General features: G+C 36.0%; 1 protein-coding gene across 1 annotated transcript in view; it reads left to right on the plus strand.

The window, feature by feature from the left end:
• The window catches only part of bma (SCY1-like protein bma), a 439,254-nt gene extending 421,561 nt beyond the window's left edge, over nt 1-17,693 (plus strand). The window contains exons 15-18 of the mRNA XM_067125029.1: nt 2,102-2,351; nt 7,719-7,887; nt 8,566-8,789; nt 17,413-17,693. Coding sequence (XP_066981130.1) covers nt 2,102-2,351; nt 7,719-7,887; nt 8,566-8,789; nt 17,413-17,693 — 924 coding nt within the window. The remainder of the gene's footprint in view (nt 1-2,101; nt 2,352-7,718; nt 7,888-8,565; nt 8,790-17,412) is intronic.
• The last annotated feature ends 291 nt before the right edge of the window (nt 17,694-17,984 follow it).

Genomic DNA, 17,984 nt, shown 5'->3' on the forward strand with positions numbered 1-17,984 from the left:
GCAAATTCCTTTTTTACTGAAATCCGTGTAGAGTTATACACGATCATGTTGATGAACCCAACCTTGAAGACATGTAACGTAATTATTGCAAATTACAGCAATTCGTTGCAACAGGCTCATTATATGAAGCTCATTATAAAATAGGTCATTATGGAATGTCCATTATGAGAAATGTCATTATGAAAAAGGTCATTATTTTGGGTGCAAGTGCATCAAACGTTCATTCCACAGCTGAACGACCGACGCCGCTCACGTTCCATACGTGTTTAATTACGCAGCGTTGTGGATTTTATTCAAATTTGCAGTTCGCGCTTTGACTGACAATGCTTTCGTTATTTATCAACGCTCCAGTTTTATTTAGCCTTTCTGTTCCACATTTTCTTTATTCAGTTGTTTATTTTCTTTATTTACCACCATTACTAATTTTAAGTTTTCTGTGAACAAATAGTATTGCGTCGGCTTTGTCTGTCCGTCCGCACTTTATTCTGTCCGCACTTTTTTCTGTCCGCCCTCAGATCTTCAAAACTACTGAGGCCAGAGGGCTGCAAATTGATATGTTGATCATACACCATCCAGTCATCAAACATACCAAATTGCAACCCTCTAGCCTCTGTATTTTGATCTTTAAGGTTAAAGTTGGCCATAATCGTTCTTCTGGCAGCGATATAGGACAGTCCACCACCGGGCAGTGATTAAAGTTTCATGGGCCGCGGCTCATACAACATTATACCGAGACCACAGAAATATGGATCTATTTTCTTTGGCCTTGATTACATGCTGTAGCGGCTGTACAGAAAAACTCGATTTCGCCGAAGAAACTTCGGCTCATTTTTATTTTATTTTATTTTTTTTTTTAGTTTTATAATAACGCCTTCGTGATTATAAAACTGTAATTTTACTCATCTATCAATCTGTATTTCTTTTTGCATCAACTCGTAAATTATATCTTTCTCCTATTCCTTCTTTTCTTATTTACTGATGTATATTATTTTATTTGTTTCGGCTCATTTCTCTACATTTTGCTCCAATCCGTCAATTCTGGAATGTTTCTGAAGTTCCTCACTAGATGGCTCCTACTGCTCAGCTAATTCAAAATCACACTTCTTTCAGCCTTTCCTCGTAGCGGGGAATTGCCGTCAGTGCACCTCACGAGGTGCACTGTAGTCATTACTTAAGGTTCTTTGCAGCGTCCCTTCGGCCCCCCTAGCTGCAACCCCTTTCATTCCTTCTACTGTACCTCCATTCATATTCTTTTTTCCATTTACTCCCCTTAACCCTGTCCTAACAATTGATTCATAGTGCAACTGCTTTGAGGTTTTCCTCCTGTCACACCTTTCAGACCTTTTTACTTTTTCCGTTTCAGCGCTGAATGACTCTCTAGGTCCCAGCGCTTGGCCTTTGTCAGACTCTTGCAATCTTTTGCAAAATATGAAAATATTTCGTTGAATTCTACTCATCAGTGAGACGATATTTCCTCCACTTCCTGTTCCACATTTTCTTTACTCAGTTGCTTATATTCTTTATTTACCAACTTTACTCGTTTTTTTTTAGTCTTATAATGGAACCTACGGGGTCATTCAGCGCCGAAAGGGAAAATTAAGAGTAGAAAGTTTTGAAAGGCGTAACAGGAGGAAAACCTCGCAGTTGCACTATGAAACAATTGATAGGAGAGAGTGGAAAGAAATATATAGGAAAGAATAGGAACGGAGGTACGGCAAAAGGAATGAAAGGGGTTGCAGCTGGGGGGCCGAAGGGACGCTGCAAAGAATCTTAAGCAATGCCTACAGCAAGGCCAAGAGAAAGAGAAAGGTTTGCTCACTTTCCCCCCCAAAAAAATCCCCGATGTAGGCGGAGCTTTTCTACCTCCTTACTGCGTCAGCAGGCGAATTACCATAATGAGCAGGAACCTCTAAGATACGTCATCGCCTACGTAGTTACCCCAAGCGGGAGGCGACTCCGCCCAATTGGGCAGACCTTGTCTCTCTCGTCCTTGGCCTACAGTTCACCGCGTGGGGTACACTGACGGCAATACCCCCCATACGGGTTTTTTGTTGTATGACGCCTCCGTGATTACAGAACTGTATAATTCTCCTCTCACCAGGTGGCAGCAATCGTCGCGGCGACGAACGCCGCCGAATACCTGGACGCGGAGGCCATCAAGAAGACCGTCTTGCCGAGGACGAAGGACATCTACGAGAAGAACCCGACAGACATAGCCCTGTGCCTGACGGTCCTAGGCTGCATCGAGAGGATCCTAGACAAGCTCGAACGCTCGGCGATCATAGACGACGTCCTGCCCATCCTCAGCGACGTCAAGCTCCAGGACGCCGACGTCACCGTGAAGGTTGTAAGTACGTAACGATCCTGCTTTTCTGTTTTTTCGTGTCGTGAGATGAATGAGGTCATAAGCGTTCTTGAAAGCCTGTCTTTAGGACATGTTTCATGACAGTGTTGCCAGAAAGCTAGGTTTATAGGTACTCGGATAGATGGGTCTTCCCAGTAGTTCTTGTGTTTTGCTACAATAAGAGGTAAAAATTACTAGCTAAAAGAAGCCTGTCTTTAAGATATGTTTCTTGACAGTGTTGCCAGAAAGCTAGGTATATAGGTAATTGGATAAATGGCTTCCCAGTAGTTCTTGAGTGTTGTACAGGAAGGGTTAAAAATTGCTTGTAAAAGAAAACTTGTCTTTAGGACATGTGTCTTTACAGTGTTGCCAGAAAAGGATTATGGAATAAATGGGTTCTTCCAGTGTTACCAGAAAATTAAGCTTAAGGTTATGTGTTCTTGAGTGTTATAAGGGAAGAGTTAAAAATTGCTAGTTAAAAGACAGTCTGTCTTTGGGACATTTGCCTTGTTACCTTGTTGCCAGAAAGCTAGGTTTAAGGATTACTGAATAAACGGGTTCTCCCATTGTTACCAGAAAATTAAGCTTAAGGTCCTAGGCATTCTTGAGTGTTGTACAATAAGAGATAAAATTGCCTGTAAAAAGAAAGCCTGTGTTTAGGAAATGTGTCTTGACAGTGTTGCCAGAAAGAAAATTAAAGGATAATTGGATAAATGGGTCTTCCAGTGTTACCAAAATATTTAGATTTTGATTGAACGGTCATAGGGGTTCTTGAGTGTGATACAGGAAGAGTTAAAAATTGCTTGTAAAAAGAAAGCCTGTCTTTGGGAAATGTGTCTTAACAGTGTTGCCAGAAAGCTAGGTTTAAGGGTATTTAGATAAATGGGTCTTCCAGTGTCACCAAAAAATTTAAATTTTGATTGAAGGGTAAATGAGTTCACCTGTTTTTCCAGAAAACTAAAGGAGTAATTTAGGCTCTCCCTTAATTTATTTAGTTTAAAAAGATAATGGACAAATTTACTATTCTCGAATCTGCAGAAATTTCCATAGGATATCCAGTTTAGGAGAAGTAGATATTTTAATGAAATAACCAATTCAGAAGAACAAGGATAAATCTTCATTGATTAACAACGCAGGAATACCAGATATATTTATGATTAATCATTCTGAAACGAACAAAAATCTTCACTGAACAGCAATTCAGGAAGGTGCAAAAATCTGTATGAAGTGACCTGTCTGGAATGAGAACAAAAGACCATCACTGATTAGCAATAAAAGAAAATGATATGGGAGGACCAAAAACCTATCGTTGATTAAAATCTCAAAAGCCACCAGAAGTCTTTATTCCTTGACCAGCCGAAAAGAACAGAAACTACACTGTTTCATATCGCAGGAAAACTCAGAAATCTTTATGAATAATCAGTTTGGAAGTAGTAAAAATATTCAGTGAGTATCAGTAAAGAGAGGACAAGAAATTGCTTTGAGTTTACCATCCAGAATTTAATAAAACATTTTCATTGATTACCAAGTTTGGAGAGGCGGGAAATCTTGATGATTATCCAGTCTGAGTGTAACAACTCTTTATTTATTGATTAGCAATTCAGGAATGATTACAGATCATTTTGAATCAACCAATAAGTAAAGGAACTGAAACCTTCATTGCTTAAGGATTGGTGAAGGACCAGAAGTCTTGATGAATTGAACAGTCAGCATTGGTTATCAGTTCATTAAGGAACAAATACCTTCAAAAATTATCCAGTCTTAAAAAGGAAAAAATCAAGAAATAATGAGACCATTTGGAATTTTGTAAGAAAAACAACTCCAGTTATAGATGTACCTCAAAATATTATTGCCAATCCTCTCTCTCTCTCTCTCTCTCTCTCTCTCTCTCTCTCTCTCTCTCTCTCTCTCTCTCTCTCTCTCTCTCTCAGAAATAATATAGATCATTTGGAATTTTATAATAAAAAAACAACTTTTTCATGTATCTAAAAATAATATTGTTAACCCTCTCTCTCTCTCTCTCTCTCTCTCTCTCTCTCTCTCTCTCTCTCTCTCTATAACCACTCTCTCTCCCCGTCCCCTTCTAAGATGCTCTGTCCAGTCCTTGAAATACACGGTGAATGGGCCAATTTCCTGAATTCATGAGTCAAGTGCGACCCTGGAGTGACCCATTAGTCGTCCGTCCAAATTGGGGGACGTCGAATCCCAAGAGAACCTTAGATTGCGTTGATGCTGAAGGCCTGGAAGAAGAAGAAGACGACCCAAGTGACGCGCTTCTCTGGAGTGCCTTACAGAGGAGAGAGATCACTACCACGCTCGTTTTACCCCTTAAAGCGAAAGCGTTGGGTTTTCTGAAGATGATGATTTCCTCCGTTTTCTTAGTTTTGTTTTTTTTTTTTTTAGTTCTTTAAAATTTGTGGCTCCTTCCATGAAGTTAAGTGTGTCCACCGTGTATCCCACAATGTGGTTGAAAGGTGAAACAGATTCTGTTCCACCATTGTGTTGTCTTTGTTTGCCAGAATGGTATGTGGTGGATGCGCGGATTTTGAGTTAAAAAACATTTATTCTTAGTTTATTTTAAAGAATATCCACGTGTTTTTCTGGTTACTGAATAGAAGGCGATATTCATGAAAATCAAGTGTTGAATCTCCATGAAGAAAATGATACAGTTTTAAGGGGATAACTTAGCTATTCCTTAGACATTGGCTTGCTGTCCAAGAACTGTCGCCTGAATTGAGCTATCTCAAAGCATAATTTCCCACATACTTTTGTTTTTTTTTTTTTTTTTACCGACTGGACAGTATGTGGCAACAGTCACATTAATGAATGCAAATGATTAAATACTTTCAACTTTCAGTCGCGCTACTACCGTTGACTGCGCATGTTGTGCTTACTGACCATTTTAGTTCTGGGGACTTAAGAGAGCATTTCCTCTAGGGGTGCCGGTATGAGGACGGTAATTGCCTTCTTTCCAGGGTCCACAGGTAGAATGTTCTACGTGAATCAGATGGCATTTTGATGTCTACGAAGACAGCTGTTTCCTTCAATTTTTACTTTTCATATTTACATATGCAAAGACTCAAGACCTGGAAATATCCATGCAGTTGATATGGACTTAATGAATAGTTCACAAAAAAAATTAATTGGAAATTTCCTCTTCACAGGTGTTGTAACGCGAATTGAGATGAGATTGTATAATTAATCTATACAGCTTTGATAATAAGATATAAACCATTACAGTAACTGATGTTCTCAGTGGTCTTCCGAGATTATATATAATTAATCAATATAGCTTTGATAATAAGATATAAACCATTACAGTAAATGATGTTCTCAGTGGTCTTTCGAGATTTAGTTTCTATTAGAAAATTTATTTTTAATAGAAATTACAAATTGTAAAAAACAAAGTAGCAAATAAATAGTTAAAAGATTACGTAAGTGCTGTAGAGTAACTCCTAATTTGAATTTTTAAATCAATACTTGCCAAGACTAATGTTGTATGAAGTTTGTATTAGCAAATTTATTTTTTTTTGACAAAAATTGCAAATTGCAAAAAATAAAGTAACAAATAAAATTTTGGAAAAATGGCTGAAAATTCGCAGGATAACTTGAACCACAAAAATGGCGATATGAGCTCGGATGAAACACTATTGATTATATATTATCGATTATGCTTAAGTGTAGCTTATCGTAGCCTCAATAGCTACTAATATAAGCACCTGTGAAGTTTCGTCTCTTTAAGTGCGATAACCAGAAGTTGATATCAGTGATTTTGAACCCTTTTGATATTGGTGTGTTATGGAAAGAATTTACATAATAACAATGAACAAATAAGATGATGAATTAATTAGCTGTATAAATACACACACCTACATATTACTATATATATATATATATATATATATATATATATATATATATATATATATATATATATATATATATATATATATATATATATTCTCATCACACTCATCACATCACCGTGACATTTCTTGTACGCAAACATAAACATTAAGCTGCAAATATTTAATATCCAATTTGCTCTGCGTGCATGGGCATGATTGCAACGATATAAGACAGTATCACATATCACTGCAAAGAACCAGATACGTAAACACTTTATCGTGAGATTAGGGAGTCTTAAAAATCTGGTAATTTACGTCAGTGGGATCGTCGTCTAAATCTGAATTTATCTCATTAAGCCTCAGATGATAATTTTGTCTCAGATAGTATTGTATCTCAGACGAGATACAATATTATCCACTTTTATTTGTCTAACATCATTGACACTAAACAGCAGGAAAACAAACCGAAGCACTTTTGTCATAACGAACCAACATTATCAAGAAACATTTATTTTTTGTTTGTCACTTTGTAAAACTATTTCCCCTCAAAAATCAAAATATCAGTTCCTAAGGTAAACATGTCTATTAAAAAAAAAAGCTTCTATTTATGTTTATTCGACTTGAGGGCCGACTTAATCATGTCGATTTCATTGTCAATTTTCATTTGACATGCATCACTAAAATTATCCTAAAGTCAGTACTTGAAGTGGAAATGTTCCTACTGGTGACCTTCACCTGTTCCCCTACAGATAGCTACAGGTTAATTGCACCTGTTCCCCTACAGATATCTACAGGTTAAATAGGCCTGTACCCCTCCATATATCTGCAGGTTAATTGCACCTGTTCCCCCAAAATATCTACAGGTTAATTGCACCTGTTCTCCTCCAGATAGCTACAGGTTAATTGCACCTGTTCCCCTACAGATATCTACAGGCTAATTGCACCTGTTCCCCTCCAGATATCTACAGGAAAATTACACTGTTCTCTGTCTAGCAGATTAAATACAGTTGTTCTACCAGATACCTACAGGTTAATTGCAGCTGATCCACACCAGATATGTATAGGTTAACTGCACCTGTCACCCACCAGATATCTACAGGTTAATTGCACCTGTCCCCCACCAGATATCTACAGGTTAATTGCACCTGTCCCCCACCAGATACCTACAAGTTAATTGCAGCTGATCCACACCAGATATGTATAGGTTAACTGCACCTGTCCCCCACCAGATATCTACAGGTTAATTGCACCTGTCCCCTACCAGTTATCTACAGGTTAACTGCACCTGTTCCCCCATAGGTTAATTGCTTCTGTTGGCCTCCAGATGTTGACAGGGTTAACTGCACCTGCTCTCCTCCAGATATCTACAGGTTAATTCCACCTGTCCCCTACCAGTTATCTACAGGTTAACTGCACCTGTTCCCCCATAGGTTAATTGCTTCTGTTCCCCTCCAGATGTTGACAGGGTTAAATGCACCTGTTCTCCTCCAGATATCTACAGGTTAATTGCACCTGTTTTCCTCCAGATATCTATAGGTTAATGCTCGGGGTGAAGAAGTTCGGTCTGAGTGTCAATCTCCTGGCAACGCGAATCCTGCCCTCTCTGCTTCCCCTCACAGTGAGTCCGACCCTCAACCTCATCCAGTTCAGCTTCCTGCTGCAGACCATTCATGAAATGCTCGACCACATCGACAAGTGAGTGGAGGAGAAACTGTCTCTGTTATTTGAACTGTTTTCAAACCAATGTTTCATCTACCGACGATTAGTAAGTATCAGATATGCACATCGTTAGGTGATGTTATGACATTTGGCCCAGTTTCAATATTGGGGTTCTTTTTTGTAATTTAGGTTTAATTTTGTTTCAAACATTTTAGAATGTTCAATATATTTCTTATCAAACATTTTAGGGTGCTTGTTATATTTCTTTTCTAATATTAAAAGGAATGCAAGAAAAATCTTCCCTATTTTTACATGTGTACCAAAATTCCCCAAATTGTATCTGTGTTTTTATATTTTTAGTGCTCTCTCTCTCTCTCTCTCTCTCTCTCTCTCTCTCTCTCTCTCTCTCTCTCTCTCTCTCTCACAGTTTAGTTGTCCTCTCTTAAATGATCTCTTAGGGGACGGCCCCCTTAGCATCTCTCTCTCTCTCTCTCTCTCTCTCTCTCTCTCTCTCTCTCTCTCTCTCTCTCCTATCTCGTTCCTCCCTTAAGTGGTCTCTTAGGGGACGGCCCCCTCAGCATATCTCTCTCTGTCTCTCTCTCTCTCTCTCTCTCAATTGCCATGACCCACTGACCCTCACACCACTGACGATCTCCTCCTCTTTCTCCTCCCCCTCCTCCTCCTCCTCCTCCTCCTCCCACCGCCACCTGACAGACAGCAAAGGAACAAACTGAAGCTGGACGACCTCAGCCTCGTCAGCAGTCCGGGCGAGAAGAAACTGCTGAGGCATCAACTCAGTTCGGACAACATGAACCTGTCTCCCTTCTCCCCGGTGCCGAACGTGCGGATCCAGGACACCCGGATGTCCTCCAGCGCGGAGGACGTCCTCTCGCGCAGAGGGTCGTCAGGTATAGGATTCTTAGGATACTCCTTCTCAGGTAAAAAAACCCGGCAAGTTTGAAGTCTTTTCCATCTTTTTCCGGTAATGGCGGAACGTGGTTCACATATTCCTCATTCGGTTTTCTTCATTTTGACTTTTTACTTTCTGTTACGTTTACGGTGATTATGTATTATATATATGTATGTGTATATATTGTATATAATTTTATATATATATTGTATATATTGTATATATATATATATATATATATATATATATATATATATATATATATATATATATATATATATATATATATATATATATATATATATATATATATATATATATATATATATATAAAATCAACACACACAACTAGTGTGGAACAGAAATGAATTTCTGACTCACACATCAGGATCAGAAGCCAGGTCTTTCAATTGAAAGGCAAGGGCGCTGCCCACTAGCCATACAAGCCATAAAAGAAATTGGAACCTGAGGCCACTGCACCTAAGGAATTACCTTGCCTTTCAATTGAAAGACCTGGGTTCGATCCTGACGTGAGTCAGGAATTTCAATATATATATATATATTATATATATATATATATACACATATACATATACATATATACAGTATACATATTTAAATTTTCCCCATTCGTTCACGAACATCTCTCCAACGTCAAGTTTGCATTCAGCGGACTGTCGCCATTTAGATCTTGCGCGTCAATTGTATGCCAGTTCCAGAATGAGAGAAGGAGGACCGTAACTGAGGCCTTTGTTGTATTCTTTCTGCCAATTAAGCGCATCTAAACCGCACAAACAATGAGGTCTTCAGTGTTTTCAATTCTTGATTAAACTGTCTATTCACTCTCTGAGTGCTCACGCGAATTGAACGATCGGAAATTTCAGTTTTATATACGACATCGAAAACCTATGGGGAAAATTCATTATTCTCGTCAGTCAAATCAAATCTTTATATAATTCTAAATTATCACTTCTCTTTTTTTTTAATATCGCTCTGTTTCTTTATATATCGTCTACTTTATTACCACGTACTGCATTGCCTCTCGTACGCGTATTGCACCAGCCGACAGCAATATTCATCCCTCCGAGAGATTTGAGAACGCAATGAAAAATCTTGCTGTCATGAATAGATATACTATAATTTAGAATGCAATGAAAAGTATGGTTTGTTAAATCTTGAGTAATTAATTGCTTTCATGAATGGATAAATATATTTTTTTCCCTCTCTCTCTCTGAACTGTCGATGGTGCGATTGCGTTTGGAGTAATAAGTGCCATTTCTGGGATTTATTTGTCAAGTGTATTCAGACGTTGCAGAAATGAAAAATGATGTTAATATATATATATATATATATATATAAATATGGAAGAGTTTCTAGAGGGTTCTATTGAAACCTTGTTTATTCATTCTATATATATATATATATATATATATATATATATATATATATATATATATATATATATATATATAAGTGGAAAGAGTTTCTAGAGTGTTCTATTGAAAACCTTGTTTATTCATTCTATATATATATATATATATATATATATATATATATATATATATATATATATATATATATATATATATATATATATATATATATATATATATATATTATATATATAATTATATATATATATATATATATATATATTATATATATATAGTTTATTCAACATATATATATATATATATATATATATATATATATATATATATATATTATATCTATACATATATATATATAATATATAACATACATATGTATATATACATACATACATTCTCAGTAACGAAAGAGTTCTTAATCAACAACTCAGATCATTTTCCTTTCTGCATCGATGACATGTAATGAGAACTTAAAACATATTCTTTATATAGCCTGACATATTCCAAAACAAAAAAATCAAGTATGCTTGTTAATGAATGCCGTAACTAGTGTCTTTGTTAAATTGTTTGAATTCAAATGGCACTTAAATGGTTTTTGTCCTGTTGCATGGTAAGATCGATAAATTCTGTAATATTGTTGAAATACGTAGTTTTTTTGGTATCTGTAAGTTCAATTGTATAATGACATTTTTATCTAAAGCTTTGTTTTTTTGGGGCGGGGATGAAGTTCGCAGGTAAGGAGGTATTCTTGTCATGAATTCTAAATGTGTATATATATATATACATATATATACTTATGTACAGTATATACATGTATATGTATATATATATAATATATATATATATATATATATATATATATATATATATATATATATTACACATATACATATATAACATATATATTTATATATATACATATATGCAATTAAAAAGTATCAGAAGTAACTTCCTCTTTTTCAAATTCGTATCACCTTCCTTTGTCTCAAAATGCCTTTACATATCTGTATATTTTTCCCCTATCAGAAAAATATTACATTTAATTCTCTAAATAGAAATCCCTGTTATCGATCAAGTGGAACGGTAGACATTTGACAACTGAAGCTACTCACATCCTGCTGTCATATTTCGGACAGTATTTTAGGATTTTATATAATCATAGTATGATGAGTTTTATTTACCAAACGCCGCTATCTCATATCAACTTTTTTTTTATCTGGATCATCCGGGGTTCAGTTTTATTGGTACAACTGGTATGTTTTTAATGTTTTTAGCTAGTAATGGTATCAAAAAGCCTGGTATTTTTGTCATCATCGTAAACAGCAATGGCATTAAATAGTCTATTTTTGTCATCTTCGTAACCAGCAATGGCATTAAATAGCCCGGTGTTTTGGTATTTCCTTTACCAGAAATTGGATTAAATAGCCTGGTATTTTTGTCATCGCCGTAAACAGCAGTAGCAGTAAATAGCTGGGTATTTTTGGAGTTTCCTTAACCAGAAATTGCATTAAATAGTCTGATATTTTTGTCATCATCGTAAACAGCAATAGCATTAAATAGCCCGGTGTTTTTGGCATTTACTTTACCAGAAATTGCATTAAATATTCTGGTATTTTTGTCATCATCTTAACCAACAATAGCACTAAATAGCTGGGTATGTTTGGAGTTTCCTTTACCAGAAATTGCATTAAATAGACTTGTATTTATGTCGTCTTTGTAATCAGCAGCAGAATTAAATAGCCAGGTATTAATGCCGCATCGTAACCAGCAAATGTGTTAAATAGCATGGTATTTTTCCGTCAGCTCTACAATCACCAATAGCGTCAAATAGTCGGGTATTTTTGTTATCCTCGTAACCAGCAATAGCATTAAATAGCCTGGTATCTTTGCATCCTTCCTAACCAGCAATAGCATTAAATATCCTGGTATTACTAGCTGCAGATAAGCTGGTATATTTGCATCCTTCATAACCAGCAATAGCATTAAATAGCCTGGTATTACTAGCTGCAGATAAGCTGGTATATTTGCATCCTTCATAACCAGCAATAGCATTAAATAGCCTGGTATTACTAGCTGCAGGTAGCCTGGTGTCTTTGTATTCTTCATTACAAGCAATGACATTAAATATCCTGGTATTACTAGCTGCGGATAGCCTGAGATCTTTGTATTCTTTATTACAACCAATAGCATTAAATATCTTGATATTACCAGCCACATACAACCTGGTATCTTTGCATTCTTCCTAACCAGCTGTAGCATTAAATAGCCTGGTATTACTAGCTGCAGGTAGCCTGGTATCTTTGTATTCTTCATGACAAGCAACAGCATTAAATAGCCTGGTATTACTAGCTGCAGATAGGCTGGTATCTTTGTATTCTTCATTCCAAGCAATAGCATTAAATATCCTGGTATTACTAGCTGCAGATAGCCTGGTATCTTTGTATTCTTCATTCCAAGCAATAACTTTAAGTATCCTGGTATTACTAGCTGCAAATAGCCTGGTATCTTTGTATTCTTCATTCCAAGCAATAGCATTAAATATCCTGGTATTACTAGCCGCATACAACCTGGTATCTTTGCATTCTTCCTAACCAGCAATAGCATTAAATACCCTAGTATTACTAGCTGCAGGTAACGTGGTATAATTCATTCTTCATAACCAGAAATAAATTAAATATCCTGGTGTTACTGTATGAAATAGCTTGATATCTTTGCAATCTTCCTAACCAGCAATAGCATTAAATAACCTGGTATTACTAGCCACAGACAACCCGGTATCTTTTTCTTCTTCATAGCCATCATTATTAGAGCAGTTCCATTTGAGCTCACAGACTCTGAATAGGTATTCAGAGCCCAAAGGCTTTTTCTGTTCTCGAATTCTTGGTAATCTGTCGTGCAGACTTATGAAAGGAAACCTGAGAATGACATTAAGCAGGGAAAAGGAAGTAGCCTCCTACAGGGAGGAGATAAAAATAGAGCATCGAGTCTGGCAAAGATTTGTTGTCTTTTATTGTGGCTTTTATTTATACCTCATTACAAGGTAATGTTTGATATATATATATATATATATATATATATATATATATATATATATATATATATATATATATATATATATATATATATATATGATAATATACATGTCTGTAAGACATAACATACACTTGTACAGTACATACATGTCTGTAAGTCATAACATACACATGTTCAGTACAGTACATACATGTCTGTAAGACATAACATGCATATGTACAGTGCATACATGTCTGTAAGACATAACATGCATATGTGCAGTGCATAAATGTCTGTAAGACATAACATACTACGTACAGTACATAAATGTCTGTAAGACATAGCATACTATGTACAGTACATAATGTCTGTAAGACATGACATGCATATGTACAGTAAATACTGTACATTTCTGTACAGTGATGCCAGATTGGGGGCTTTGCTTTCATGACTCCCTGCATATAAATTCGTCCGGATCCATCGATTCAAGTTAAGAGGCCTTTTATCGCTATTGCTTCCGCGTTGTAATCGAAGTAAATGCATTAGTTTCTTGCCTTTAAATTTGATTTTGAAGTTGCTTTGGCTATAAGGCGATACGAAGAGATGGGGGATAATAATCGTTTGAATTAAACACTTGCGTGGAAATAGAAGTTTTGAAATTATTTTGATTAACATTCGTCTTAAGAGATTGCTTTGATACATACATACATATATATATATATATATATATATATATATATATATATATATATATATATATATATATATATATATATATATATATATATATATATATATATATATATATATATAAATTACAAGCAAACCAGTAACCTCATCTGTAAAACGGAAGCACTGAAAATTTTACAAGTTACTCACGTTGTTATTCCGCATCACACACTGTTACCTCTGAAATTATCTTAAAAGTGATAAAAAAAACATTTTCACCTTTCTCCTTACCTGTGGCGCCACTCCCTGCGCCCACCAATAAATGAAGAATGTCTTGACCTGTTTTTTTCTTTGCTCACTAAAGAAAAAAAAAAATCAGGACCAAAATCATAACTCCTGTTAAAACTCGCCGGGTTTTTCCCCTGCTCTATAAAAATCAAATATCCTTTTTATTCTTTTTCTCTGTATTCCTTTATCTCTCGAGGTTATGCTATCTCTGTTTTTTTAAATTGTTTTTTTTTTTCCTTTTAAGCCACATAGTTAGAGCACCTTAAAATAACTTCTTTTTGAAAAGTTGTTTTATTTTATGTGATGAGTTAGTTCGGTTGGTTTGGGAAGTATAATGACGAATTCTTTTAGGTTCTAAGAATTGTCAAAACTTAACGGTTTGTTTTTCAATGGATTCTCGTTTGAAGGGAAAACTCAAGTCATTGGAGGATTTTCTTGATTAACTCATAAACTCATCAGACGGAATTGTTAAAATTGTTAAAAGCCGAATGCTTGCTTTTAAATTAAAACTCAAGTTTTTGGACAATTTTTTACATTTGTTGTTAAGAAAGATTATTTATTTTAAAAATTCATGAGACGGATTTGTTAAAATTGTTAAAAACTGAATGCTTCTTTTTAAATGGAACTCTCAAGTTATTGGAGAATTTTCTGGATTTAGTGAAAAATAAAAAGAGAAATTGATATTTTATAACCACATCAGAAGGAGAAACTTTCAATCATTTTTTGCGTAAAAAGATTTTGGACGAATTTACCAACAAATGTCTGGAACCTTTCAGATATATGAAGGGACTCAGTCTAAATTTACTGATGATACATTTATTCATACATCTCTCCTTTTTCAAATGGTAGATCTTCACCAACCAGCCGAGCTACCTTTCATTATATTTTCATTGTAATCTACTTTTATTATATCTCTCCGTCTATCCACTGTGATGTCATTATAACCAAAGATTTTAATGTTGCACGTTCGACTGGTAATTTCTGAACTGATGTCTGGTAATGATGTAATTGTGCCTTCTCTTTTATATTCCTCACAGGACTACAAGTGATAAAATGTCTTAAACATCTGTTAAACAAGTGTTTAGCCGTACAAACTGTAGTGTGTTAATATGTTGTACAGGTGTATATCCGCAGGTAAACCACGGCCAGTGGTGCTTTCCTTGTTTATACGATCCACTAGTTGAGTAGTAGGCGCCATTGTAGCTAGAACTAACACGACTAACATATATATATATATATATATATATATATATATATATATATATATATATATATATATATATATATATATATATATATATATATATATATATATATGCAGTCATCCCCTTTAGTTATTACCTAGTCAGCGCTTGTCATCTGAAAATTCACTGGACTTGGATTCAGCCAGTCACGTTGCTCTGACTGAGTATTTATGTTTATCATATTATTTTTTTTTTTGGTTGGGGGGGAATGAATTCCACAAAGACTACGTAGATTAGTTCTGACTCAGTTTTCCAATCGACCAGTAGGACTGCGAGCAGATGGGACTCAATGTCCCAGGAATGGTAAGACCCAAAACAGGTTAAACTGCCGGTAATGATATACCATAAAGACACCCCCCCCCCCCACCCCCACCCATGTATTATTTTGGTTCTCTGATTTGACCGTTTGTACCCCACTGTAAGATCTTGTACCCATTTCTGTTCTTAAGGAAGATGACAGTTTTGAAAAGAAAGGGATAAGGAAATTATTCCCAGACTGTTGCTGGAAACCTTTGCTATGAACCTTTAGAGTCGAACTAGATACTGGGAAGGATTAACTGTGTCTTGCTGACAAAAGGATAGATTATAGAATTGTAGATTTTGGTAGGTAGTGGTGGTCCTCTCTCTCTCTCTCTCTCTCTCTCTCTCTCTCTCTCTCTCTCTCTCTCTCTCTCTCTCTCTCTCTCTCTCTGCCGTGAATCTCACACTCACATGTTTTCAGCAACTGACAGAATCCTCTAGGTTACATAGATTTTCTGTGCCTGACATATTTTTTGACAGGTTGGATCAGAACTAGAAAAAATCTCTTACTTTTTCCTCTTTCGTTATTACCTCAGTAATGTATTAGATGACGAATATTCACAGTAAAAGTATTAGAACAGGCGCAGATGACTTGAAGAAATCTTCCACTGTTATCCGTTACCATCCGTTTGCGATATTCATAAATCACTCATTTTAGCTTCACATTTTTCCGTCTTATGCATTAATATCATTGACCATATACCATTCCCACAGATTATTTAACATGTATATACTGGTGGTATTCCAATGACGCTGGTTGTCCAGCATTTATTTCCAACGTATTTCTTTCTTATTTTAGTTGATAACCTGGCTCATGTTTACATAGTTTTGCACGGTTATTTCTGTATTCATTTCCACACACTCCATACTCACTCATTCTCACGGTAATTCAAATCTCACACTTGTTTATGACTTTGTCCTGCATGAATACAGTCTTGTCCGTTTCAGAGTCTGTTTGTTGCAATAATTATTCTCAAAGTCAGTGTTTCACGCGCACTTATTGCATAAGAATAATTCTAACTGTCTGTTGCCTCCACTTGGGCAAGCATGTGTATTTGACACTTTTCTGATGAATTCTGCAGCTATTGATCTAAAATGATATATTTGATGTAAGAATACATGAGAGATTACCTTTACCATTATAAGAATCTATATGTATATATAATGAGAATTTCTTACATTGTCCTCATCTAAATAGGAACATATTGAGCTCTTGAATGTACTAAGGCAAGGAATTTTTAAATACTTTTGCTAAAAAGAGTGTGTCAAGGAATGACGCTGTATGTTATTGCCAACAAATATTGCACAGAGCTGTCAGTCATGTTTTTAGATTTTTTAATCAGTTTGAAGTTCCCACGGAATTGATAAGTGCTCTGTTGACAGTTTTAGAAGTCAACCATAACATCCCACATTCCTAAAGCCTACATTTAGCCATCCAGGGAAAATTACAAATGTGTTTTATTCAGTCTATGGGGTCCCTTTAATTCCCATGTTATTGGAGATAGAAATAGTTAGTTCTTTTGATTTTTTTATTTCCTTTTTACCTTCAGTTTGCCACTTTCCCAATAAAACTGGTACCTTGTAAAAATGTAACCTTGCTTTTACCTAAATCCATCCAAGAAAGGGTCCTCTTTTTAGGATTTTACATGAAATAAACATATTATGTACCAGTTCATCAACATTATACTAAAGAAACTCCTCGAGCCAAACCTCTAACCGCTATCCCCCATTTGAACCAACCAATCAGGACCCTCCTCCCCGGACTCGCACTTGCTCCGCGTCCAATCGGCTTTCATTGGACGGCGGCTGTCAGACAACGAGCTCATGATGCCCCCGAAGATACGAGTTGCTCATTCTTCGGCGTCCTCGCCAGGAGAGACCAACACGGGGTCTCTGCCCATTCGCAGGCACTCGAGCATCGGCCCCGAGAGACGAGGCTCAACCTGCATGAACCTTTCGCCTCCGACTGTAAGTATCACGAAGGCTCTGAAGGGACCTTTTGCCGTGTTCTTGCTTTGGGTGGGTTGAGGGGTAAGACGCTTGATTTGTGTATATATATTTATATATGTATATATTATATTATGTCTATATATACAAGTGTATATGTATGTATAATCAACACACAATCATGTGTGGAACAGAAATGAATTTCTGTCTCAAATCAGGATCAGAACCCAGGTCTTTCAATTGAAAGGCAAGGGCGCTGCCCACTAGGCTATACAAGTCAGGTTGTATGGCCTAGTGGGCAGCGCCCTTGCCTTCCAATTAAAAGACCTGGGTTCGATCCTGATGTGAATCAGATATTTATGTATATATATA

Source organism: Macrobrachium rosenbergii, chromosome 23 (genome assembly GCF_040412425.1).
Source record: "Macrobrachium rosenbergii isolate ZJJX-2024 chromosome 23, ASM4041242v1, whole genome shotgun sequence".
In the NCBI taxonomy this organism is placed as follows: domain Eukaryota; kingdom Metazoa; phylum Arthropoda; class Malacostraca; order Decapoda; family Palaemonidae; genus Macrobrachium; species Macrobrachium rosenbergii.